This window comes from Parus major, chromosome 1 (genome assembly GCF_001522545.3).
Source record: "Parus major isolate Abel chromosome 1, Parus_major1.1, whole genome shotgun sequence".
Classification (NCBI taxonomy): Eukaryota; Metazoa; Chordata; class Aves; order Passeriformes; family Paridae; genus Parus; species Parus major.
The window spans coordinates 40,428,325-40,453,930 of NC_031768.1; the positions used below are offsets into that span (position 1 = coordinate 40,428,325).

The 25,606-nt window shown below is 38.1% G+C and overlaps 1 protein-coding gene across 8 annotated transcripts in view; it reads left to right on the forward strand.

Moving 5' to 3' along the window:
• ABCC4 (ATP binding cassette subfamily C member 4) overlaps positions 1 to 25,606 on the forward strand; it is a 142,003-nt gene that overhangs the window by 32,083 nt on the left and 84,314 nt on the right. For all 8 annotated transcript variants that reach the window (XR_001520195.3, XM_019006083.2, XM_033514098.1 and 5 more), the window contains exons 10-19: positions 1,763 to 1,852; positions 2,214 to 2,405; positions 3,927 to 4,021; positions 4,128 to 4,214; positions 10,523 to 10,619; positions 11,727 to 11,945; positions 13,854 to 13,994; positions 15,415 to 15,452; positions 15,757 to 15,857; positions 18,793 to 18,939. Coding sequence is in view for 7 of the 8 variants with exons in the window: in XM_019006083.2 (XP_018861628.1) it covers positions 1,763 to 1,852; positions 2,214 to 2,405; positions 3,927 to 4,021; positions 4,128 to 4,214; positions 10,523 to 10,619; positions 11,727 to 11,945; positions 13,854 to 13,994; positions 15,415 to 15,452; positions 15,757 to 15,857; positions 18,793 to 18,939 (1,207 nt within the window). In the remaining variant the exon portion in view is untranslated. The remainder of the gene's footprint in view (positions 1 to 1,762; positions 1,853 to 2,213; positions 2,406 to 3,926; positions 4,022 to 4,127; positions 4,215 to 10,522; positions 10,620 to 11,726; positions 11,946 to 13,853; positions 13,995 to 15,414; positions 15,453 to 15,756; positions 15,858 to 18,792; positions 18,940 to 25,606) is intronic.

Below are 25,606 nucleotides of genomic sequence, written 5' to 3' on the forward strand. Positions count from 1 at the left end.
TTTTGCAAAAATGTCGTTGCCACTTAGGTACGTGTTACTGTGCTGTTTGCTTGAATTATTAGTTTTGTGTAGGCTCTATGGTAGCTTTCAGTATTGCTTTAGTGTGGCAGTAATAATGTAGGAACTTTTTAAAAATCTTTCTGTAATGTTTTTTTGGCTCTTACATTATGGTTTTTTTAAATTTTTGATGTGGGCGGAAATGTCTTTGCACTTCTGTGAATACAGAAGCACTGCCTCAAGAGGTCTGAAGAGGAGCCTGTGTGTCTGAGAGCTTATTTTTTTTTCCATCTAGACATTGATTTAATAAGAGATATTTTCTCTTCCTACAAACTCCGTGTTAAAAAAAAAATAGAAAATCTTTGGCTGCCATAAATTCGTAGTGTTCTCCTGACCTTAGCATTAGGTGAGCACCTGAGCTGTGTGCTCTGGACAGAGGAATCAACTTCGGTGACCCCGATGCTGCTTGGGGTGGGTGGTGGGGTTGTGCAGAGAAAAGGAAAAAAGTCCCGTTGGTGCCACCTGGTGGAATTTTCCAGTGGCAGCAAAAGTGGTTTAGCAGAGCTGCCCAAGGAGCCTGAGTTCAGCTTCTGGCAGCCTGAGCATCTCAAGGGAGCCCTGCCGTGAGTCCGAGAGCTCTGGCAGCGGGGCTGCCTGCCGGAGATTTCTCCCGGCACGAGTGAGCACGTGTGTGCTATCCCAGCCATCACAGATGTGGGTTTGTTTCTTCCCAAATAATCTGAAATGAATTGCAGGCTTCCTCCTTATGTAGTCCCAGAACATTTTTCTTGTTCTTTTGCATGGAGTTAAGCCGATGGCCTTTTCAGCTACTTGAACTTCAAAAAGTGGCTGGAGATATTGAGGTATTCTTAACCTTACTCTTCTGTTTCTGGAGCTTAAGGCTGTGCTTTTGGTTGGCTCTTTAATTGAAGTACTTGTTTGGGGTTTTTTTAATGCTTATGTTTTACTGCTTGCATGTTAGTGTCAGTCATGCTTAGTGTGGGTGAAGTTGCATGTAAAGGCAGATTCTGTTACAAAGGTGTTTTGCTTTAATGAGAGGGAGCTGCACCAGGTCCTTAGAAATTGCTGTTTAGCATAGCTGTTAAAGACATGAGCATCCTTTCTTTCCACTAGTAGGCATTTTTGCAACCTTGATAGAAGAGGTGCAAAATATGTTGTGAAATAATCTCATCCATAACGTGAAGGATAGGCATACTGGAAAGGAATGTTAAACAGACAGTCCAAGGGCAGTATGAATGAATATCCAGTGTGCAAGATGAAGTTGTGTGAAAACAAACGGCATGTTTCTGATTTTACTTTAGATAGAGCCTTGACTAGAGCAAACACAGCCCTGGCTTTCCTGAGGCTCTGAGAGCCTCAGCCCCCTCCATTTGTCTGTGTGCTTGGAGTCGCTGAGTCTTGTGCTGGGCTGGGAATGCCAGTGTGGTGGCCAGCGCCCAGCTCGTGTTTCCAAGGCTGTCACTCAGATGTGTGGGCTCTGAGGAAGCCCTGCTTCTGCTGCCTTTGGCCTCCTTCTTCCTTGAGTGCTATTTTAGCTGTGTTGCATGTTTGTGGTGAAGGATGAGGGTCTTTCAAAAGTGTTTGTGAATTACTGAAGAGGGAAAAACCATATGCCTGAAAATCCGGTGGGCATATGGACTGGTAGTTTATAGTGATGTATGCACATTGTTTTCTCTTTCTAAGTATTTATTTTGATGGTTTATGTTTCATTACTGAGAAATCCTGACTTTTTCTCAATCCCCAGAGTTTAGAAACCCCAGCACTTCAACAAATTTCATTTACTGTCAGACGAGGGGAATTACTGGCTGTGATTGGTCCTGTAGGAGCTGGAAAAGTAAGTCTTAATATTTACACCATTTCATGAGGCTTTTGAGTCTATTAAATGTGAAAACTAGAAACCTGAAAATACACAGTTCCTTTACGTATGTAATCACACATTCCACATCAGGATACTGGCATTCACGGTAGGCCAATGTTCTTCAGGGTTGGGAGGAGGTGATGTGGAACTAAACAGTATTTTTTGTGTTGCTTCAAGACTGCATGAAAAGGTTACTAGTGCTTTTCTTCTGTTAGCAGTAGTTTGAGACACAAGGTGAAATAGACTATAGTGCCAGTAAACACTGCTCAATCTCTGTGATGTCTTTAATGCATCCAAACTTTAATTTTTACTTTATTTTCTTTAAAATCTTTTCCAGTCTTCGCTCTTGAGTGCCGTGCTTGGTGAACTGCCTAAAGACAAAGGTTTGATAAATGTTACTGGAAGAATTGCCTACGTTTCACAGCAGCCTTGGGTGTTTTCTGGCACTGTAAGAAGTAATATACTGTTTGACAAGGAGTATGAGAAAGAAAAATATGAGAATGTTTTAAAAGTCTGTGCTCTTAAAAAGGTATGGCTTTCTCTTAGTGTATTTTCTTTCCATGAAGTTTATTTTTATTTTAGTGTTCTTTCAGACCTGTGGTGCATGATGCAATGTATGACGGAATGATGTAAGTAGCTTGTGAAATAACTCCTGTTACTTAGCAGAAATTTGGAGTTATTTTTGCCATCCTTGTGTAAGGCATCCTCTTCTGATTCCCAAAACTTTCACTAGGGGGAGATACAGCATGTGTGGAGCACTAACACATTTGGGAAAAGCTGTTCCCTATTAGTTTGTTTCATAATTACATTTTAGCCCTTTTCATGTGTGTTGTGGTAGGGGTGTGTGCAAATGCAATAAGAGGCAGAACACAAATGATCAAGATAGCACTCTCTGTGACTTTCATTTTGTAAATATCCTATATGCTTTCCTTTGAAATAAATGTCATGTTTGCTGTGTGTTACGCATTGCCAACAGCTATCAAAAGAACCTTAGGGCTATGTACTGGAGAACTTGCTGAACCCAAGTAGTTATATGAAGAAATATATTTGAAAGGTTTGTGTGCAAAGGAGTTTGTGACATGAGATAGAGAAGAGGATTAAGCCAGATTTGTCAAGAAACAGACATTTTGCTTGGCAGCTAAAAAGGTTTCGTGCAGCATGTTATGATATTTCTGTCAGCAGTGACACAGGTGAAAAGCAGATGGTTACTGTAATGAACATTTTTTGCAAGATTTTTACACTTGGCAGATAGAGTTTTAGTATCTCCTGCTGATATTCAGTCATGTTGTTGTCTAAACTTAAGGTTTTAATGACTTTAAAAGACAGAAAACAGCATTAAAAAAAAATCCCCACTTCATATTGATGGTAGATTTGCTTTCATAGTTTTCTTGCAAACTTAGGTGTCTTATAAAAGCTGTGAATAAGCTTTAAGAATATATTTTGTAGCTTAATGTAGAGACTTCTGTATTTCCTGAGTAGAAAAGACAGTAATATGACATGGAACACTATAATTTTGTTGTTATCCACAATTTGAGTCCTGAGGTCTCAAATTAACAAAATCAGTGTGATGAATGTTGTAGTTATTTTTCCTGAATACATTGAAGTAAGAATAAAAACAATGCAGTTTTTAAGGACATTGGCAAGATAATTTACTTATAATAGTTACTTCAGTTTTTATTTTTTGTGACAGCTAATTTTGTTCTAATAAAAACAAACAAATTTACTGTCAGACTTTTTAGTATTTTATTGAATTTTCTGAATTAACAATAAATATTCCTTGCAAGACTAAGGATAGTAATGTACTTCCCTCTGGCACAGCTGTAGAGAAAGTGAACTTAGGATCTCATCTATATTTTCTGCTTTCTGAATTACCTTTTGCTGAAAGTATAGAGTCAAAAAGTAACAACAGATATTACATTTAGTATGAAACCTTATATTTTGATGTGTTACATTAATACTCTTCAAATAAGAAGTGAAACAGCTTTGCCAGTCTTTGAAGTTAAAATTACTTTAAAAAAAAAATAAATTATCTGTTTTTTCACATTCACAGGACTTGGAATTACTGGCAAATGGTGATCTAACAGTAATAGGAGATCGTGGAGCCACTCTGAGTGGGGGACAGAAGGCCCGTGTAAATCTGGCCAGGCTAGTGTTTCTTGCTGTTTCTAAAATTTACAAATTGTCAGACTCCAATGACTAAAGTAAACTAATGTAAGACTTTGTGATACTGACATTTCTTTAAACCTTTTAGAGCCGTGTATCAAGATGCAGACATCTATCTTTTGGATGATCCACTGAGTGCAGTAGATGCTGAAGTTGGAAGACATTTGTTTGAAAAGTATGTTACTGCTTTATTTTAATGTAAAGTGCAACTGTAGTATTGTAATTCCTTATCGAAAGACTTGAGAAAGCATTTCTGGGGAGATGGATTTCTTCATGAAACTTAGTACATTCATTTTGTGATTGTTTTTTCCCCTACTTAATGTAATTGGAAGATACAGGGGTTTTTTCTTCCCCTCAGTGTTTTGTTGATTTTTTTTTTGGGGGTTTTTTTTTGGGGGTTTTTTTTTTTGTTTTGTTTTTAAAAGCCCTGTAAAAATCTGTTTTGATGATATTATAAATAGAAATATTCTTAAGGGAGTATATGCCATTTTCTTTAGGAATGTCGAGTTTCAAACATGAATGCTGGGGTTTATAAATAATGGGGTTTATGAATATTAGTACTGAGTGAAGAATAAAACGGGGTGAGATTTCAAGTCACTTCTTAGTATGCTTCATCTTTACTTGCTAGTAATAAGCACTTAATTCAACTGGCTAAAGGAGAGGACAGAACTGTCTTAGATTCTTGAATAACTTTTCATTTTGGTTCTTGAAATTTCTCTTGGCTGGGTGAAGCAGGGCATGTGGCCTGCAGAGTAGACTGCAGAGAGCAGAAATAGAGGGAAAGAGAATGTACAAGTTTGCTATGTAAGAGGGGGATACTGGACCTTCCCCCATTTCCAAAGAAACAGGAGAGTGCCCATTAAAAGTCAGGCTCCCTTTTCAGTGAGTTTCTTCTTCCCCATCCCCCTGAAACTAGTCTAAGGCACAGAGGTGACTATCACAATAATTTGGTTAGTCCCAGCCAGTGTTTTGTCCTTACATCTTCACAGCTTGCAACTCTCTATGTTAAAAGGCTTAACATTGAATTTACTAGAAGGAAAAGCTTCTGTTGGAATTCAGTGGTTTTTGGTTGAGGCCTTAAATGCATTTTGTTTAGCATATTTGCATCCTTTGAATTCCGTGCTCCAAATACATGAATTAATTTGGTTTTACTATTGTTCTTTCCTGTCCACTCCTAGATGATCATAAAAACTTGCAGAAATCTTGCAGAAGTGGTCTTAGAAACTGCACTGAGTAGCAGTGGCATGCAGATTCTTTTTTCCCCATACAGGGAAGCTTTTAGTATCTGAATTTGTAAATTGTACATCCTGATGATGTTTGCAGTTTCAAATCTGGATCCTCTGAAACCCCATTAACATTTTGCTTTATTTTATTGATGTTTTTAAAAGGCTATTGTTTGTTTCTGTCAGCTAGTATGGAGTAAGAGTTTTATGATGCATAGGCTTTATGTTCATTTTTTAGCTGCCACAGCTGAGAGATGGAGTTCATCACCTCTCTAGTTCACATACACTATCAAATTCCTTTAATGCCTGCTTAAGCTTTCTAGGCTTCAGCTGCTGCTTTTCTGTTTCTGCACAAGATCTCCCTGCAACTCCAGCATCTGACTGTATCAGTGCCTCAGTTCTGAAAGTTCACCCACCTGAGCTGCTAACCTGTCTTTACCTGAAGTCTTAAGGCCTCTTAATGAAGAGGGAGACAGGAAAATAGCGTGGTGCCTTGTGAAGGAGGTCAGGCTGCCTCTTCAGCTTACTCTGCTTTTCATGTGAGCTGTGACATTGGCAGCATCTACATTCTACTGCAAGCCTGGAAGTGTGGATTTTTTGCATGTGCAAAATCATAAAGGAGATAGAAGCCATTGCACTGTGAGCACAGCATGTGTTTTGCTGATAAGTGTGTGACGATGAGGAGGTATGAGGAGGTTATCGCAGAGAATTTGAAACTCAGACAAGTAACTGGGGTTGTTTCTGTACTTTCATTTTTTTCTCTGCAACTTCAGATCAGAGTGAGCAAAACACAAACAAGTAGAATGAAAGCATTTTTTAAGAAAATGGACTGGGTGGAGTACTAATGGGAAGGAAAACCGAGCAATGCCTCCCTGCACAAGATGTTAAGAGAGGGTTTTTTACAAACAAAGTTGTCTTCTGAGGCCTTCATGGAATCTGTAAAGGTATTGGGGGTAGTGGGAAGAGTGTTATGTTCAGGAAGCTGCTTTGAAAAACAAGGCAAAGCATGTACTTTAGTCCTTCCTGAATAGTACTAAAAATGTTGAGAAGACAGAGAGCACTTGGGCAAGAATGATTTCTTAGAACATGGTGCTGAGGAATGTCCAAAACACCACTTCATGCAGGCTGCTCCCCCAGGAGCCCAAACCACGAGGCTTAAAACAATGGATGAGATGGAAGAAACTGGGGATTTTTTAATGAGAATCTGAAGTGGATATTGTTCAGTTCACTCGCTCTTTCTTTTCTTGTAATTTTATGTTAAAGTTCATTTTTTTTACAAGTGTCTAGTCCATCTATTTACATCAAAGATAGGTTATGTTCCTAGTAATTCCCCAAAGCTATGGCATGTGGATGGCTGGTTCATTACATTTGCTGCTTTTTTGTGTTCTATTCAGCTACTGCAGTAAGCAGTTTAAAATATATAAAAAAATTTTCAAATGAGCAAGAATGCAAGTAGCACAGCTCCAGTGGGAAAACAGACCATGATATTATTAATAAGGGACTGTGGCTCTTAATAATTTCTTTGTGATACAGACAAGTTGTACTGTGGATGATGGAGTAGATAAAGCCAGATTTTCAATTAGTTCCTCTTTCTTGTTCAGATTCCTTGGTACCTAGGAAAGTATAAACTGAAGTTTTCCTATTTTTGTGTTATTTGTTGCCTTTTTTCCTGTGATACTTTTGATAGTTAATAGTAAGCATGCTTCAGCCTTTCCCCAGTGGGGGGTTACTAGTATAGTTATATGGGTTTTTTTACATATTTGTATGTGGATATGAAAAGATGCCTTTTTTTTTTTTTTTTAAAGTGGCTTTTAATTTTAATTAACTTTTAAGAAATACAGTATTTTGCGGCCTCTAGTTTCAAAATGGGGAATGGCCATCACAGATCCAGTAGCACATTTCTTTGTATGGTGAAGTTTGGAGCAGACTGAGATTTCTAAGAAAATCATGCAATTGCACTTGGATCCCAAGGAATTTCCTACTCTCCCTGTTTATCTATGTATTGCTATAAATTACATGGTTTCAGATCACCTTTAGGTAGAAATTAAATTGTGTTCCACCAGTGGTATTGACTCAAAAATCATGTTTTTAAGAGTGAGATTTATATTTCATCAATCTATTTGGGCATGCCTTTCTCTAGGTATTGTTCCTTCCCATGTATCTTTTCCAGTGACAGGAGCTGTGTAGCTCTGATGATCAGCCTGATTTCTTTCTCTTTCTCTGCTTGTGAGAGTAGTCAGAGTTGCAGGACAGGTTAGGAATCTTTTAAAATCAGACCTAAAGTTGTGATGGTTCTTGGGAGTGGTATGCACATTATTCCTAGTGTCTGACAGAATTCACATAGAAAAAGTTCACAAAGACCTACTTGAACACCAAGATCTCTGGCTCAAAAAAGTTCCTTATATAAGGACTCTGGAAGCTGTAAATGTGTGCCAGAGGAGGCATGTCTCTATGTTTGCTTATATACTTTCTCCAGCCATCCAGTGCTACCTGGTGCCTAGAACAATTAGTGCTTAGGTCAATTAATTTTGTGGACCACTCATATTTATGTGACTGGGACTTGTCATGAGATGGAGATAAATGATTACCAAGGTAGATATAGAAACAGAAGCAGCGGAGTAGAACTAGAGACAGCAGAGTAGAATGTGTAGGGTGTGTGGTTTTTTTGTCTCTGGCAAGCATAGCACACTTCTTAAAAAATTTTGTAAACTTTGAAATGTGCAAAACTAACTGGGGGATTGTTCTCAAACTACTTAAACGGAAGGGAGAGGAAAACAAATATAGGCAGTAAATGAATATAACAAAGACTTTATGCCTGTGAGCACTTCTGCATGTGTTTTAATTTCATTTCAGTGGTTATTTTCATTGAAATGAATGTAAGTATTAACTAGAGTAAAGTTAAACTTGCATGTGAACTTCCAAAAAGGAGAAGGAGAAAGAGTGGTAAGGAAGAAAGTAGAATCATTAAAGAAGAGACATTTTGCAGAGGTGAAAGAAAGCTGGTTCTTGGAGATAAAAACTTAAAAAAGATTGAAGGAAAAACTCATCTCAAAGAAAAGCAGACCTGATAGGGAAGGAAGAACAAAAGAGGATTTGTATGCACAAGGTGCAAAGACTCTGCCTTTGTGCAGGGGAGCACTGTGTTGTTGTAGGCCCCCTTCTCAGTGTCTCCTGCTTCATGCTCTGCACTATCAAAGCACAAGCTAATTATTTTTTAATCATGTAGCAGTTTGCTACAGTCAAAGTGCAGTGGGTTTTTCAAATGGATTAAAGTTTCCTGTTACTTAAGTTTGTTAGCTTAAAATACTCTTTGCTTATTTGTGTTGAATTGGAAGGGTGTAATTTCTGAGAGGTCTGTCCTGATTCTGGTATTTCTGATGATGTAGGAAGGTCATTGATGGTACATACTCAGGTGATAGAAAACCAGGCAACTCTAAAGGCACTTCTGGAAACAGACAGGTGTTTGTCAAGTTTTGGTTATGGGATGTGCATTAGTAGGTGCATGCAGCAGGGTAAAGTGCAAAGTGTTGAGTCCATGGATGTACAATAGCAGGGATTGATAGTGTGGTAGTTACATGGAAAAGGAGGTGTAGAGTGTAGGTAGGTCACAAACCAAGTATCACTCAGCAATGTCATGTTCTTTTTAAGGAAATGGCACCCTGGGATTTATGACCAGTACTGTATGTGGCAAATCATATTCCTGTTTTGTTTTGTACATAATATAGTACATACAGTTAGTACATACATATAGTAAAATAATACTCCTGTTATGATTTGTACAGGTAAGGTCTCAGCTGAAATAATGTTTTGATTTTGTGCCCTTCAGAAAATGTATAGACCAGCTTCATACTCCAGTGTAGGTGGTCAGGAACCTTCAGGTGTCCACGGCAGGGAGGCATAAAAGAAAGAAGCCTATCTGCAACTTAAAAGTCTGTTTGGGAGACTTCTTTATTACTTTATTTGTTTTTCTTTCATGTCTGGAGGAGAAGGACTTCAAGTATGAAGGGACTTTGTACACAGGAATTAACTGGTCTAGGGGCCTTTGGGCTTTTAATGGATTGAAATTGCACCAAAGGACGTAAACTTGAACTTCAGAGAAAGATTTTGTAATGGCGAGGGTAGCTTGTCCCTGGAATACATTTTCAAGGATGTTGAAATTTCCGTTTAGCTTAAACATGAAGAAGAACCCATTTAACTTCTGCCAGGAACATTTTTACGTTTAAATTGATTCTTATTTGGGGAAGAGGATGCAGCTTTCACAGCCTCTTCATCTCGCTTTTTCTTGTACTCAAGAAAGCTGAAGAACCTTTGGGTGTTTTCTGTCTGGATCTTGTGTGACTGTGTGATTGTGTATTTAATAAATGTGACAGTGGTGGCTGGAGTTTGTGCAGCAGTTTGTCCTGTTGTCATGCATTAAGTGTGCTCACAGTCTAACAAAGTGTGCCTCCTGAGAGTGCTGGACAATCTCAGGGAAGGTGAGCTCTGTGGGGCTTTAAAAGGCAGGTAAAAAGGTCATGGCAGTGCTGGGCAGGCTCCAGCAGATGTCTGAGCTCTTGGACCAGCTACATCCCCTGCTGAGAAGGCTTTCCCTGGGTTCTCTGTACCATCACTGAGAAGGGGCATGATTCACCTAGAACTGGGCTTTTCCCCTAATTCTTCTTCAGTTATACAGAGCAGTACTTCTAAAAACAGATGGATGATGATACCTTAAGTCTCAGTGAGCCAGTTGGAAAAATAAACACTTATGGACTATTTTGGAATGTTTTGCGTTTTTTTTTCTTTAATCAGTAGTACTATTTAATTCTCCAGAAGTCTCTGTGGCTCAGTGTTACAGCTGGTCTGAAAGCTTCTCTCAAAAAGTTATTTTTACTGTCTGTATTTCTCCATTTCTCCATAATTTTCCACAGTATCTTGCCCTTCTTTCTCTTCCCTTTAGTATAATTTTTTAAAAATACTCTCTTTGCAGTTCAGCTTATGACATGTACATTTGTTACAAGAACGTTTAGGACAATTTTAGTGAAATGTCTTATTGCCTCCTCTTTTTTCTCAGACCAGAAATAATTCTATTTCTTTTCCCTACCTTGAAAACTTAAAAAGTTAAATAAGGAACATATTTGTTAAGGTTTTATGTCTTTTTTGTAAATCTAGTAAACATGGTCATCTTCTGATTTTAAAAACTGAGTAATTGAATAGCTTTTACAGAAATAATTAAAACCTTTTAGGACATTGAATTTTAATTAATCTTTCCATCTCTTTGCAGATGTATTTGTCAGGCCTTACATCAGAAGATTTCTGTTTTGGTCACTCACCAGTTGCAATATCTCCGTGCTGCAAATCAGATTCTAATTTTAAAGGATGTAAGTGATTCCAATGTCTATACTTATACTTTGTAATTATCCTTTTTAATCTAAGAAAGGAAAAAAATAAAAATCAGATTTCAGTTTTTAGTTTGTAAATGTATTTTCTGTCTACTTATGACTACATATGGTTTTTAAGTTATTAGTAAGTTGATTTTTCTTGGAATACCTTTCCTGAAAAATCTTTTTCTATCATGCATATAAATAATCTTGAATTAATAATACTTATTTCTTCAAACACTTTGGCTTTGAAATAAAGTTTTAGCCTTCCCTTGCTTCAAATTTAATATACTGTAAGACTGTGTAAATGTTTTGCTTTTGTTCTTGTTTCTTACACTTCTGTGTGAATTAAGAACTGTGTTAATTTTGCAACAAATCTGTTTTTAAATTGAGGCTGAGGAATAGTCTCAGATCCTTGGAGAATGAGCATGCCTTCAGTGCAGCTGGTTCCTTCCCATCTTCGTTGTACCAGAGGCAGAGGGGAAGTGCAAGGCCCACAACTGGGGCCTTTTTTCTTGGTGTTTTTTTTTTTTTTAAGGCTGGGTAGTGAAATATTTGAAATTACTTTTGATGCACTGTGATGGTGCAAAAAAGGACACTGTCCCTCTTTTTCTTTCCATTCAGATTGCTTTAGAAGTTACAGTAGCTCTTGAGAAATGAGTTTGTGGTAGAGCTGACAGGAATGTGGACATGGTCTGTGTTGCTCCTTCTAAGGATCAGAAAATGAAGATGATGTTTACCCCTGGGATGGAGCAATATAAAAAGACTGATGGTTGTGTATGTGGTTTAACAGGTTGTCCTAAAGCTGAATGGCTTGGCTGTCTCCCACAACTTCTCCAGGGAGGTGGTTTTCCCCTGGCTGTAACTTGGGCTGTTCTCATCCTGTTTGTTTGTTGACCCTGTTAGCTGCTCCAAGGTGACTGGTCAGAGCCTAAAGAGCTTGTTTCTGCTCCTCTAAGTGAGCCTCACAGAGGCTTCAGCTCAGTTACTGCAGTGGGATGTGTGCCCAGCAACTGCAGCACCCCAGAGCTAGTAAGGACAGGTCAGAAAAATTGTCCTTTATGGAAAGTATATAATGAAAGTACTAAAAGTTTATATTGATTGTAGGGTAAAATGGTGGGGAAAGGTACCTATGCAGAGTTCCTGAGATCTGGCATCGACTTTGCTTCCCTTTTGAAAAAAGATGAGGAGGTGGTAGAACAGCCATCAGTTCCAGGAACGCCCAACCTGAAGGCTGCCCGGAACCGAACCTTCTCGGAGTCCTCTGTCTTGTCCCAGGATTCGTCTGTCCACTCACAGAAAGATGGAGCTGTGGAACAACCACCTGTGAGTGCTCAAAGGATAGAAGTGTCTTGATTCTTGTCTGGCTGGTTTTGAACTTAAGTTTCGATGTGGGCTTTCCCTGCAGCTTTGGGATTTCGGGGATTACTGAATTGCGTTATCAGGTGAGATCAGCTCGCCTCTGGAGGAGCTGCCCAGCTGGGCTTGGCTGGCAGCTCACAGCTCAGCGTGGTGCTGTTCAAACCCTGCAGTGTCAGTCTGTGCAGTTCAACATCAGCTCTGCTGGGTGCTGGGAGCATTCCTTGGCTGTGTCCAGAGCCACCACATTATGCTTCTTTCAGTCTGTCCTCTGACAGCAGTACTTTAAAGTCCCACTGTATTGGGGGGTTCACTGTGTTTGTGGAGTGTTGAACTGAAATGAACACTTCCCCTGAAATCCTGAGCTCTGAGAAGTGCATGTAGAAGCTGTGGCTTTATGCAAAGTCTGTGTTTGCATGGCTGGCATCAACATACCCATAAACATACCCACATGATCTTGAGCTGGCCCTGCGGGGGTAATCCTGGGACACCACTGCCTTGCTCTCTCTAGCCCTTTTGTTGGTGAAAACAGAAGGCTTTATATGGTGCCAGTGTGACTTCCAGGTGCCTCCTTATCTCTTGGCCTGCCCAGTGCAAAAGCAACCCTAAAGTTTCTGTACCAGAGGTTGCCTTCTGCTGGTGTGTTTGCGTTCACATTGAACAGTGCAGGCTCCCTGTAACCCTGCTAGGCTTGTGCGAGCACTACATCAATGGAGCAAGCAATCCCTGTATGTCCCTGATGACTGACACCTTTGCTGTGGGTATCTATTATTTCTATCCCTTCTCTATGTTGAAAAGCAATGAGATTATAAAAAGAAAGAAAAAAAAACAAAAAAAACCCTATGTTTACTGCTCCAAAGTGCAGTAAACTTAAATTATTACTGTCCCAATGGCAACTCCAGTCTGAAATTCTCTTAAATTTGTGGATGTGTACCAAACTTCTTAGCAGCATTAAGACTGTTGGATGGGGAGAAGTGGGAAGGTGGGGTGGCTGGAGAAACAAAAAGCCGAGATAGGTTTCTCACCTTTTATGGATGAGTAGGTTGGATTTCTCTTTTCACGTCTGTCAGGTGTCTTGATTCCACTGCTCTTGTACAGGCATGTCTTGTGGCAACATAATCAACTGTTACATGTCCACTGAACTGACACTAGTTTTTATATTGAGTACACTGTAAAAATTTAAAAGAAAAAATCCTGAGTTTATTAATTTGTATAGTTCTTTCACCTTCTTTATGCCTGTATAATTTTTTCCTTCTCTGTTTTTCAGTGTTCCCCATCCATTGTTTGCTTAGTATGGCTTCTCATTTGTCATTTTACTTATCTTCCCTATTAACAGATGCTTTGTTGGTATTTACAAGGAGATGATTAGAACTTTATGCATAATTTTTAAGTCTTGGGTGTATGTTGGTTCATTTTGGTACATACTCATAGAAGAGTATTTACCTTAAATGCTTTCCTGGAAGGGAAAGGTTGCCCACATTTGTATTCTGAAAACAGAATCTTCCCCAAATAAAGGCCTTAATTTCTGGAGCTGCTACAAGTAAAGGTGGTATATAGGAAAAGAAGAACCTGGATAGTGGTCAGAGTAAATATTCCTGGCTGTATATGAAGTTGTGTTATATTTGATGATGCAATGCCAAATAAAATCCTTGAAGTGTTGCTTTGCAGAGTAGATTTCTCAGTATTAATGCACTGAGACTAATTTTTTTGGTCATAGCTTTAGTTCTGTATTTAAATATAAAATTTTTATGTGCATAATCACTTTATCTTCTTGTTTAATTGTTTGCTAAGTCTGAACCATGACTTTCAAGTGGCGTAATCTGAATCTGGAACTACGAGGTTGATGGGGTTTATTCTGTGGATTTTTTCTTTCAGGGTGAAAATGCACTGGCTACAGTGCCAGAAGAGAGTCGCCATGAGGGAAAAATAGGCTTTAAAGTTTACAGAAAATATTTCACTGCAGGAGCAAACTACTTTGTGATTTTTATACTCTTAGTACTTAATATTTTGGCACAGGTAAGTCTTTGGAAGCTGCAAATAATACTGAAAGTATTTTGGGTTTGTGAGGATTCCCCCCTCCCATGCCTTTTTTTTTCTTCTTTCTTTTTTTCTTTCTTTTTTTTCTTCTTTTTTTCTTCTTTTTTTTTTTTTAAATATAGTGCATACTTGTTGCTGTAATGTTTCATCTAAAATGTTTGGGTGTTCTTTAATAATTTTGTAGTGTACCCAAGTGTCAGCATGGAATTGTTGGTACAGCATTGAGAGGTCTTGCACTTATTCTTATTTCAGCAAGTTTAATACCTCACTAAAATAATTACTTTGATGACAACATGGCACAAAAATGATAATACAGAGTACTTGGTTTAGACAGAGAAGAAAATCATAAGGTGTATAAAAGCATTATTAAAGTTTAACAAGCCTGAACAGTCAGAATGTTTCCAGTTGAGGAGGGTAAAGAGATTTACTGGGTGTGGAAGGACAGAGTCTGACAGAAGCGTTCGAAGAACAGCTCACCTCTTGATAAGTGCAGATTATCAGGAAAGTTTAGATGGAGGATCACTGTTTAGCAGAGTGAGAAAGTGAGGAGGAGTATAGGCAAATACCTTGTGTGATGCAGACTGTAGCAGGTATATAAAAGATTTTTTAAACAAGGAAAGTTATTTACAAACTTACTGAAAGCAATGGTGAGCTGAGGAAGCTGAGTGAAAATACCTTATTGCCTTTTTCTCTGTTTCTTGCTGAGAATTCAGGTTAGTTTTGTGGAAATTATTTTTCTTTGCTGTAAAAAAATAATCCATATATTTTAACATCTTGCTTGTCCTTGCATTGAGTTTCTTGGAAAGGTAGCTAAGCAAGATCAAATCTCTGTAGTAGACTGCCCACAACTTCAAATTCACATGAACAGAAGTGTATTTTGAGATAATAACCCTGTTACATGTTTGTAAGTCACCTCTTGTCACAGAAGGAAGGTGGCAGAAGGAATTTTTCCCTCCCTCTCCTTTCTCATCCTCCTTCAACCCAGTTTCTGGTAATTATCTCATGTAAACACAAATTTCTGGACTGGTAACATCAGAAAGTTTGTTAATCAAAAAGAATTTTGGAATATCTCTTGTAGCAAATTTAGGAACTGAGAAAATGAGTTCTTTAATGTTCAATTAACATACATTAGGAAGAGCTACTATACTTTGTTTGCTAAAGTGTATTGCTTTCCTTTAGTTTGCTAACATGTAAGGTAATTTAAGGTAACTTCTTTCTTTGTAGAGCACCTTCTAATGTGCTTGGCAAATTGCTGCTGGTCTTGAAAGACTGGATGGCATACTTTTCTGAATATGTGATGTTTTCCCAGAGAGCTTGAAAGAATGGCAAGGAAATTTAATTTTCTAATTTTTTTTTTAATTTTGTAAGATGATTCTTGTATTTGCCTCTTTTGCTCAAGGTGGCCTATGTACTCCAGGACTGGTGGCTTTCTTACTGGTAAGTTGATAACAAGTGGCTGTTGGTTTCTGCCTTTTCAGTTAAGTGCTGTTTGTTTAATTGAAAAGGAATGGAACCTGTTCTACAATAGTTCAGATCTTCCTCTGATTTCCACTTCTTTTGTGGGGGAAAAAAATTTAAACTTTATGCTGAGTGTGGACTCTAATTGCATCTATTCGTGCTGTGATGCAGGACAGCATCAATGCATGAGATCTTTTGGACTAAAGATTTCAACAGAATTGAATCTAGAAACAGCTAAACACACTGATTTGATGATGGTTACCTTCTGTGTGCATTTCCACAGGGCAAATAATCAAAAAAAGTTGAATCTCTCAACAAATGGAAATAATGGAACGAATGCGACTGGACCTCTAGACCTTAACTTTTATTTGGGAATTTATGCAGGTAATTGCATGTGCACCTGTATGTGTCTAAGAACTATTTATTATCTGATAGAGAGTTTTGAGAGGTGCAAAGCAATGTGTGGCGAACTGTTATTTCTAGCAGTAACTGAGCAATGTCTTCTAATAGCTTAGAAGCTTGAGACTTGCTTTCTGATTAAATAGGTTATAATATATTTATTATAAAATACATCTGACAGAAGAAATAGGTTGAATGCAGAGTCTTTAATTGCTTTGCCTGGATTTTGGAGAGTAAATCAGGAACTGAGTATTTGTAAAGTCAGTCACATTAAGGTTGTGCTTATTGTCTATATATTAGTAAGTCATTGAGCTAAGTCTTCAGTCATTATAGGGATGGCAAGAGGGATTAGAAATGGATGTTTGTTCTGTGCTGTTCTAAAACTTGGCATGGCTATGTTTCTTCTGAAGTGCCATAGCAAAAGAACAAGTTTTTAAAAGCCATACTAGATGGGTATGCAAAGCAGGTTGTTAAAAAACATTTCAATATATTTCAATCGGTAGCATTATGCTTCTGAATATTCAGAAAAGGGCGTGGATCCTTGCATTCAGGCATCCAAACATCTTGAAAAACTGCTCTGAGATGTAGTAAAAATTGCCACAGAAAAATCATGTGCATGCTCTCAGATTCTGCTATTTAACACTCCTAGTGATGTACGGTTTTGTATGGCATGGTAATTTCTTCATGGAGATGTAAATGACTGGTGTGAGAAAACAGGTGGAATGCCAGAAGAATATGCATTGAATGCATTCAGAAACATCTCCATGGGTGAGAGAATAGGTGCAGGATTTTTTGTTTAGTTTATTTTCTGGAATCCACGTGACCTTAGTGGCTGACAGAAAACATTGTGTTTGGCCTGGAAAGCAGCAATTTAGGAGCCAGATAAACTTGGCTCTTATTTTCTCTGTGTAATGTCTTATTTTGTGAACTGTTCCAGTGGACTGCACAGTATGATTAAATGTGGAAAATTTCACTTTCTCTGACCAGATAGCCTAAACCACATTAGTGAAAATTTTATCCTTTAAGGAATATTTTGCTCTAGATAGCAGAACAACAAAAGCTATCTTTATATTGAAGTGTTTAGATGACTTAGTGAGATATTTGCTATGGTTGAACAGACAGCATTGACTTAGCTACACAAAATTGTAAGTGAAGTTGAAAAAGTTATAAAAAGATAGTATTTTATGTGAAATATGTAATAATCCAACTCACCTTTTTCTTTTTTTTTAAACAGTATAAAACAATTTAGCATTTTTACTTCTGATTTTGAATGTTTGATAAAACAAAAAATAGTAGTATTTCCTTCTTAGTCCTTGTTGCTTCTGTGAAACAAAGGTTTTTAAGAGTAAAATTGCTGTTAATAGGGAAAACTATTGTTGGCCAGAACTGAGGTACCAATTCTACACCTCTTCTGTAAGGAAAACATTCAAAGGGCTCTTGTCTCTCTCATACGGAGCTTCTGAGCTCATGAGAAGGAAAGCAAAGAGTGAAGGACTCAGAAGCGTGTCTTGTTCCTCCTTCTCTCCAGCTGTTAGGTCTTTTCAGGAGTTTTGTTCTGGGAGGGTCATACCAATAGCTGCTTCCAGGCCTGAGTAAAGTGGTACAGAAAAGTGGGGTTCCCAGGATGTGGTCCCTTTCCTCGTGTCACTCCCACAGACTGCTGCTAGGAGTGGGCTGTGCCATGGCCTCCTGCTTTGTGCCTCTCCTGCTCCCTTCTTGCATGACCCAGCTTTCCTCTTCGGGTATATGCAGTTACTCTAGGAAAAATTTTCTTCTTCTGCCTGGTCTGGAATACAGCAGCTGGGACAAGGCAAACAGACTCTCAGCCCAGCCACCATCTTTTTTCTTGAAAACAGCACCTCACAGAATGTAAGCAATTAACTGCAAGAAGACAAATTAAATGGTGATGATACCTTTTTTTGCTCCCTGGGAGGATAGAGAAGGAAACAGGATGGCATAACTTAACCATGTCACATAATTTACAACCTCGCTCTTTCCCACTGTTACTATAGCTGTTCCTGAATTGTGCATGATTTTAACCTGCCCTTAGAATAGGCAAGGTTTTCTGCTGATAGTTGGGGTCTAACTTCAGTGTGTCCTCAAGACCTGAGGTAGCTTTGTGGATTTTCTGAAGCAGATCATGTGGGGCCTGGAAGCTCTGCTAAATGCGAGGTTTAGACCTTCACTGTTCACCCTTATGACAGGGAATTTGGGCAGCCCCGTTGGAGATTATGCACAGCAAACAGAGCAGCAGCAATCTCATTATTTGTTTCAGTTTTTTTGCCCTGTTGCACAGCAGAGTTGTGCCCAGGAGAGAGACAAAAAGTCTGCGGACCAGTTCCCTAGAAGGACTTTCACGTGACATAAGGAATGCATCTTACAAAGTGTGAAAGATAGGCAGTTTAAATGATTTGGTGTGTTTTACAAGGGGAAGGATGGCATGAGTGGTTTGGGCTGATTTGGAGTTGGTTGTCTCTAAATAGCCATGTATGTATTACTTGTTTAACACCTGCTGGCAAGTGTTGAATCTTCACAGTGACCTCCGCAAGCCACAATTGTACATGGCACTGTGAAATTAATTTTTCAGTAACGCTGTTATGCAGAAAGTTTTAATACACATTTATCTCTTGGGTTAACAGATATTTCTTACATTTCTATGAAGTACCAATTCTTTCAAAACACAAAAAGAGACATTGATTAAATGGCTTCTGTGATAATAACTGAAGCTAGTGACAAATGTATCTGTGCTCTGCACTCAGTTTGAGTCCCCCTAGGCTTGGATTCTTGCTATATGCAGAAGTCCAGAGAATTTGTTTTTAGTGCAGTTTTATTTTTAACTTCTTTTCTTCTTCTGAAAGATCCATATCTTTTTGGAAGCTCTATTCATGGTTTGGTTTTGTTTGGTTTTTTTTCCTTTCAGGTTTAACAGTGGCTACAATACTATTTGGCATAATAAGAAGTCTTCTGGTGTTTCAAGTTCTTGTTAATTCTGGTCAGAATTTGCACAACAAAATGTTTCAATCCATTCTGAAAGCTCCTGTCTTGTTTTTTGACAGAAATCCTATAGGTAAGTTTATTAGTAAAAAAAAACAAAACAACAAACCTTGATATTTAATGTATCTTCTTGATTGCACAAATTGTACCATTTCTGGACAATTACAATTTGATGGTATTTTTGCACTTCTGTTGGGTTCTTTTGCTTCTTTTACTGAGACTTTCTAAATCTAAGTTTTACTTAAACACTTGAAATTTAACAGTGTAGTCCTTTTCAATTTCAAACTCTGACTGCTTATTGATGTTTCATCTTACTGTCTTTAAATGCAGCTTACAGAACAATGAATTAGCTGCAGCTTTGGTGTTGTACATTGACTTGTATTTGCACTGCTGTTCTGATGCATTTTCACAGGGTGTCTCCCATATGCTGAATGAGTGTGAGTGCATTTTGTAAAACTGTGATCCAGATCCTTATGTTCTTCAAAAGAAGGGAGAGAGAAGCTGAAGCAGAGTGAAGAGAGGGGGAAGTGGATGGTACTGATTGACTAGCCAAAGGTTTCTCTTTTACATGAGGAGCAGAAACCTGATGGCCTTCACTCTCTTGGGGAAAAAATGGACATGAGCTTGTTCTCATAGCACCAGAAGGCATTTAATTAAAGAATATATAGGGATGGCTTTATTGCTTCAGTGAAAGTAGTAATATTTTCAGGAAATAGATACCCATGTGGAGAAAAGGTTCATGTCCATGATATGATGAATTAAATGTGTACAATTTAATCTTAACAAATACCCCTATAACTGCAGAAGTTTATATCTGTGTTACGTGGCCTGCTTGTAATGTGTGTGTGTGGAAATGTAAATCTAAGGACGCTGCAAAGGATTAGAAGGGAAGTCCAGGAAATGGGTTAGTGGTGAGCTTGTGAGAGCACATACATGAGGAGAAATCCTAGTGCTGATGTGTCGGGGATTTTCCTCTAGTCTCTCTTGTGTATGTGTGCGCAGCAAGTGCAGTAATTTTATTTTTGAGAGCATATGTAATGATCTTGTAAGAATGCCCCTAAATCTGGCTCATAATAACAAATTTAAGAACTAGAGAGAAAACATCAGCAGCAATGCAGAGTAACACCACTTTGCTTTGTAACACTGTGAAGCTCTAATTAGCAGTGCATTGTAAAACTGGCATTCATAAAACCTGCCTGTCGCTGGTATTCACACACTGTTGTGACTTAGATATGTGTTGCTGTTAATCAACAGATACTTTATAATAGAAGGTTAACTTCAGGATGCATATATTTCCTTACCTTCACCTTTCTTTTGGTCAAGGTGGCATGCAAAAGTACTGCTGTTCTGATCTCTGCATTATTTGAAAAAGGAAAAAATGGGAAGAGAAAAGATGACACATGAGACAATGTTCTTGTTCAGAATTGCAGCATTTAGCAGTTCTGAAATCTGTTTGTAATATCTGTATTTCATTGTCTGATTTATGTGGATTTTTTACTGTTTATTTATCTTTTAGAACTTCACATGCTATTTCTTGTATTGAGGTGGGATGTATTTTTTTTTCCCAGTTGTTTTTTCGATATGCCTATGAAAGACATACTAAAAAGAAATTGAAATTATTAAATCTGCCTTTTTCTAGGGTTGTGATTGTAATAGCTAAGCCAAACTATTAGTTATCATATCCTGTATTAGCAAAGCTAATATTGCAATGTCAGATCTGTCATTTAAGCATCCAGCATGTTCTCAGTATTAATGTGAGGTCTCTTCAGCAGAAGCAATTGCTGAACTGAATTTTGCTGTTTTATTTATCAGAAAATAATCAGTAATTAAAAAATGCCACGGCTAGTATTTTGAACACATGGTGATCTGTGTTCCAGAGTTGAGGAAGGAAACTTAAATAAATAGACATCCCAAGCTCTTGGAAGTCCTTACTGGGGAAGCAGAGTAACGAGGAGCATCAGAGAGTCGACATTAGGAAATGGAAATGCGTGGTGAATCATGACATGTCTGTCAGCTCCCAACAGTGTAGATCCAATCAGTCTTGGTGAATAAATGAGATGACTTATTTCTAAAAAAAATTATACTTTGTGAATCAGTTTAGGCATGAGCCCAAGATCTCTCTTTACAGATTGCACTAGCAATATATAGGGAGGGAAAGGTTGTAAAGGGAATAGTAACTAGCATTTTACCCAGATGATAGAAGACTGTCAATATATTTTTGGAAGCTGGATTACACAGCAGAGAGAGGAAAGGAATAAAAGGACCGCTCTCCTGTCTCCCTTCCCAGACAAAAATATTTGTATATGCACAGATTTCACCTTTCTGTAATTTGGCATAGGTCTAAAAATAGTTAAACATTACTGCATATTTCGCATTGGAAGTACCTTATTAATAATTGACTGTCTCTCTTTCTTTTTTCCTTCTTAAGTGTTTAGCCTAACCCTCCTGAGCTGATAATCCTAAGTGACCAAAGTATATTGTCTTACCCAGCATTCAGAAAAATTTGCCATTTATTTATGACTGAAATACAAATTTATCAGCAGATATCTCTACTGCATCACTTACACCGCTGATGTGAAAGCTTGATGAGTAGTTGAAGTGTTAGTATTTTGGGTTTGAGTTGTCTGCATTTGTTCACAAAACTTATTTTTTTGAGTGTAGAATTTGGCTCTCTGGAAACTTCCTTTGCTCTTCTACCCATATCCCAGTAAGGGAATGACATAAATGTCAAAGCATCTGTAAAGTAGGAAGATGTGGACGATTCCTATTTCCTGGTGAATGCTTTATGTATTGCTCTTCACATGTCACTTGCAGGAATAAAAAGGTCTCTGTGCATGTCTAGCACAAGAGGGCAGCATGATCTGTTTTATCCCAGTTGAGCATTACAGCGGCCTCTTAGAAGGATAACAAAATTCGTCTGTTATGTTTTTAGAGATGATATTTGAGGAGTGAATTTTCAACCTCTCTGCTGAGCAGTAGTAATGTGGTTCCATTCAGTTGTCTTCATTATCTTCAAGAGTAGTATTTTCTCCTGATCTTTTGCACAATAAGCTTTTCAGCTTCATGTAGTGCTGAGTTCAGGACCTTTTTTCATTTTGGAAATAGTGGCCAAAAAGTCAGATAACCCTGTAGAGTCAGAAGAGTCCCACCAGGGAGACCTTCCTCAGCCAATTTTCCTTTTAATTTCTTTTTCAAGATGTTTGTAGCACTTCAAAACACATTTGTTATAAAGGTAGGTGGAAGGGGCCTGGACTCCAGCAGCGAAGACTTGACTTGGGACTTGCCTCTTCTGAAATTAGTTTCCTATTGAATAGTTCAGAGGATCCTACTTTTGACAAACTTCAGGATTTGATTCAAGATTACTTGCTTAGCTTGTAAATGAATTATTCTTTTCTGGGATTTAGGGACAGAGATTAGAAAAGTAATGCTAATGTGTAACTGCATCATTTTCAGTTATGGTAGTTTTAGTGCAAATTCTGTGTAATTTTGAATTGCATTGAGTTTAGGAAGCTGAAACCTCCTGCTGCTCTGCTGATGGGTGCTATAAGAAGGAATGGATGATATGCATTAATTTCTTCAGATAAAATAGAAATCGCTTCCCCTTCTAGAGAATCTGTGTGAAATTTAAATTAAACCAGAATCACTACACAAGCACAGCTTTTTTTTTTTTTTTTTTTTTTTTTTCTTTTCTTTTTTTTTTTTTTCCCTGAGTTGTATCTCCCCAAACTCTTGGTTCTTACACTTATAGGAGGAAAAGAAATATTTTGGCAGACTTTACAGCATTTCTGGCCTTCTTAGAAATGGGAAGCACTGAACTGTATGATGGTTATCCTCAACCTGTTAAATTAGCCAGTTTGTTTTCCCCCCACAAATGCTTTGTGGAAGCATTAAATAAACATTGATCCCTTTAGGTGCTTACCTAGACTTTGAGATTTGACCAAGTTATGGAGAGAAATACTCTTTTTTGGTTTTGGCAGCCAGAAATGACATGCTGAGCTGATAGCTAATAGCAGCACATGAAAGCAAACTCCAAATATAAAAGATTAAAATGTGAAAGAAAGCTGTTGTTATAATGAAGAGTTTGTTTTTCTTTAAGGCATAAGGATTTTAATTACGGTATTCATAAATTGAGTGCTGAAACGCTTATAATTTGACAGAGAAAGTTTCTTTATAGGATTAAAAGCATGTTCATCAATGCACAAGTGACTATCTGCATTTTATCTGACAGAAGTGTCAAATGGGCAATGTTGTTAAAGTGTTTCAACCATATAATATTTGCAACGAATATGGTATTTCAGCAGTCTGAAAATTACAATGCTGATAATGAGGTTGTTAAATTATACTTTATCAGATGGATAGTGAAACTGCTCTAGTTAGTGTACATTAATGTATGCTTGTTCACACAAGTGATTCTGCTGAACAAGTAGCGTGTTTAAACAAGAAATACTGGTCTTAAACTGTGTGATTTACAGTAGGTGGTGTTTTGGCATATCATGCAGTTAACCAGGCAAAGCTTCACGTTAAGATACTTTGTTTGTAGTCTCATTCGTCAGTGATATAAATATTCAGTAGCAATGCCAGGAAATGTATTGTATTCCTATTTGACTCAATGACTCAATTGCTTTCTTTTCTTTTTTTTTTTTTTTTTTTTTTTGAAACAAAATCTGTCCTATCTTTCTGATGCAGTTTTCACATATATCCTTGTGGTCAAGATGAATTCTGCAGGGTTGCGAAAAACTGTACTAGCTCTTTTGACAGCTTTCATGTTCTCTTAAGCTAATACAAAAAAATACATTGTCCTTAAAGCAGCAGAGGCTTTGTTTTCAACTCTGTGCCAGGCTCTAAAGCACATTCACATGTGCACAGGTTTGTTAGTTTACGTTGAAAAGAAGTCCCTATAGGACAGCCTTTTGTTGTAAAATAAAAACACAGATTCTCTCTTCTGTGTTGGTAATCACTTGCATTTGTTGTTATTAAGATGGCAACACAATGGGTTCCATCAATCATCAAGATCCTTAACAACCACACAACGTTGTAAATATTATGTTTGGGTGTTTGAGTGGAACAGCTCGTCACTGAAGTAGGTGTGGTAATTAAAACCTGTTAGGTTGCTACATGTGTTAAAGAAAAAAACCCTTTAATGTTTTTTTCATATAACAATGGCGATATGTACTTTAAATCTTATCAGGGTGTGATTATTAAATGATATTTTATGGGAGTTGCTCATTTACTGTTGGTATTATCATGGCTTTGTTAAGAGTTTAAATAGTCTTATGCTTCCATGTGTTTTATCACCATTGTGATTCTGTCAGGAGCCTTACAAAGTTGATTGCTATAGGAGTAGTCTTTAAAGTCAGTAAATGGCACTCTGGAGTTATGTTTACATTTATTATCTATTAGCGTAACTCGATTCAACTCTATCCTGTTCTTTTCAGCAATAGTAATTGACTGAAACTTGGCCATAAACCGATGAGACAAGCCCATTACATTTTCAGTTCACCGAGTCAGAGCTCACCCCATTTATGCCTAATATGGGAGATAAAACTAAAAGCTTTACAGGAAAGCTGTTTGTAGGAGGGGATGAGACATTATTTGATAGGGAAATAGCGTGAAGCTTGTACTGACAGCCCCTTCCAAGTGCAGCCTCCTGCTTCCCCAGCACAAGATTCTGCGTCCCTTCGTAGGGATTTTCTATCTTCTTCACATTAAGATCCCCTGGTGGGGAAAACAGCCTGCTGTGAAACTCATTTCTGACCATATGCTGACCTGCCCAGATACTGCAGAGTCTAGTGTTTTCATTTACTGAAGCAGCTACAGAGAGAGCTGCTCTCGCCCCACCTCAGCCAAGCAAAAAGGAGGCATGGGATGTCGAGCAAGACAGGGAAGTCTAATTAAAAATACTGGCTTTAGAGGACTGCACAGAAGCTGTTCAGAGACCTCCCTTTCCTGCAAGTGTAGCTGGAAAATAAAAATGAAATTTTGTTTCAGTCTTGCCTGGATGGCATGCTGTTTTGGGGAGATTTGTGGCAATGAGGAACTGAATGTTGGTTGGAGGCACTTGAAAACCAAGGGAGAGTCTGCTGTAATGTTGATGGAAAACTGTAAGGGGCTTAAAAAGAGGGCCCAACTGAGGTGATGCAGCTACAAATAAGCTTTTAGAGATAATCCAAAATAGAGGATTTGTTTGTTTGTTTTGATAATAACTATTTAAAATATGTACCTTTTTTTTTGGCTATTTTTAATCTGTTTATAAATTGTGGACTGCTGGGGATACTGGGGACTGGAGGTGCCATGTGGATAGAATGTCCTTTTGCTGTTCATGGATGCCTGTTTTGGATGGGAAATCAACATTTCTGAGAAATGAGGAAAAACTTATCATTCAACCTTGGAACAAGGCATAAGCATTTCCAAAAATAAATTACTTTGGGGAAGAGCTGGGCAGGGGTGATGAACAGCCAGGTGGTGAGACCACATGTATGGAACGTGGGAAAGGCAGTCCAGCTCTTCTCCCCCTCTGGTTGAATGTGAGCCTTGAACATGTGGCTTCCCCACCCTGGGTGACATCAGACTCTTGGCTGTCCTGGGCTCCTGGCTGTGCCATAACCTTCCACTGCTGTCCCTTATGGACACACAGACACAGTTAGACTGCTGTGGTGTTTGCAGAAAAACCAGCCCGCCTTGATGGGGTGTTTGGGGTTTTTGGGTTTTTTTGTTTAATCTGACTAGCTGGAAATTAAAAT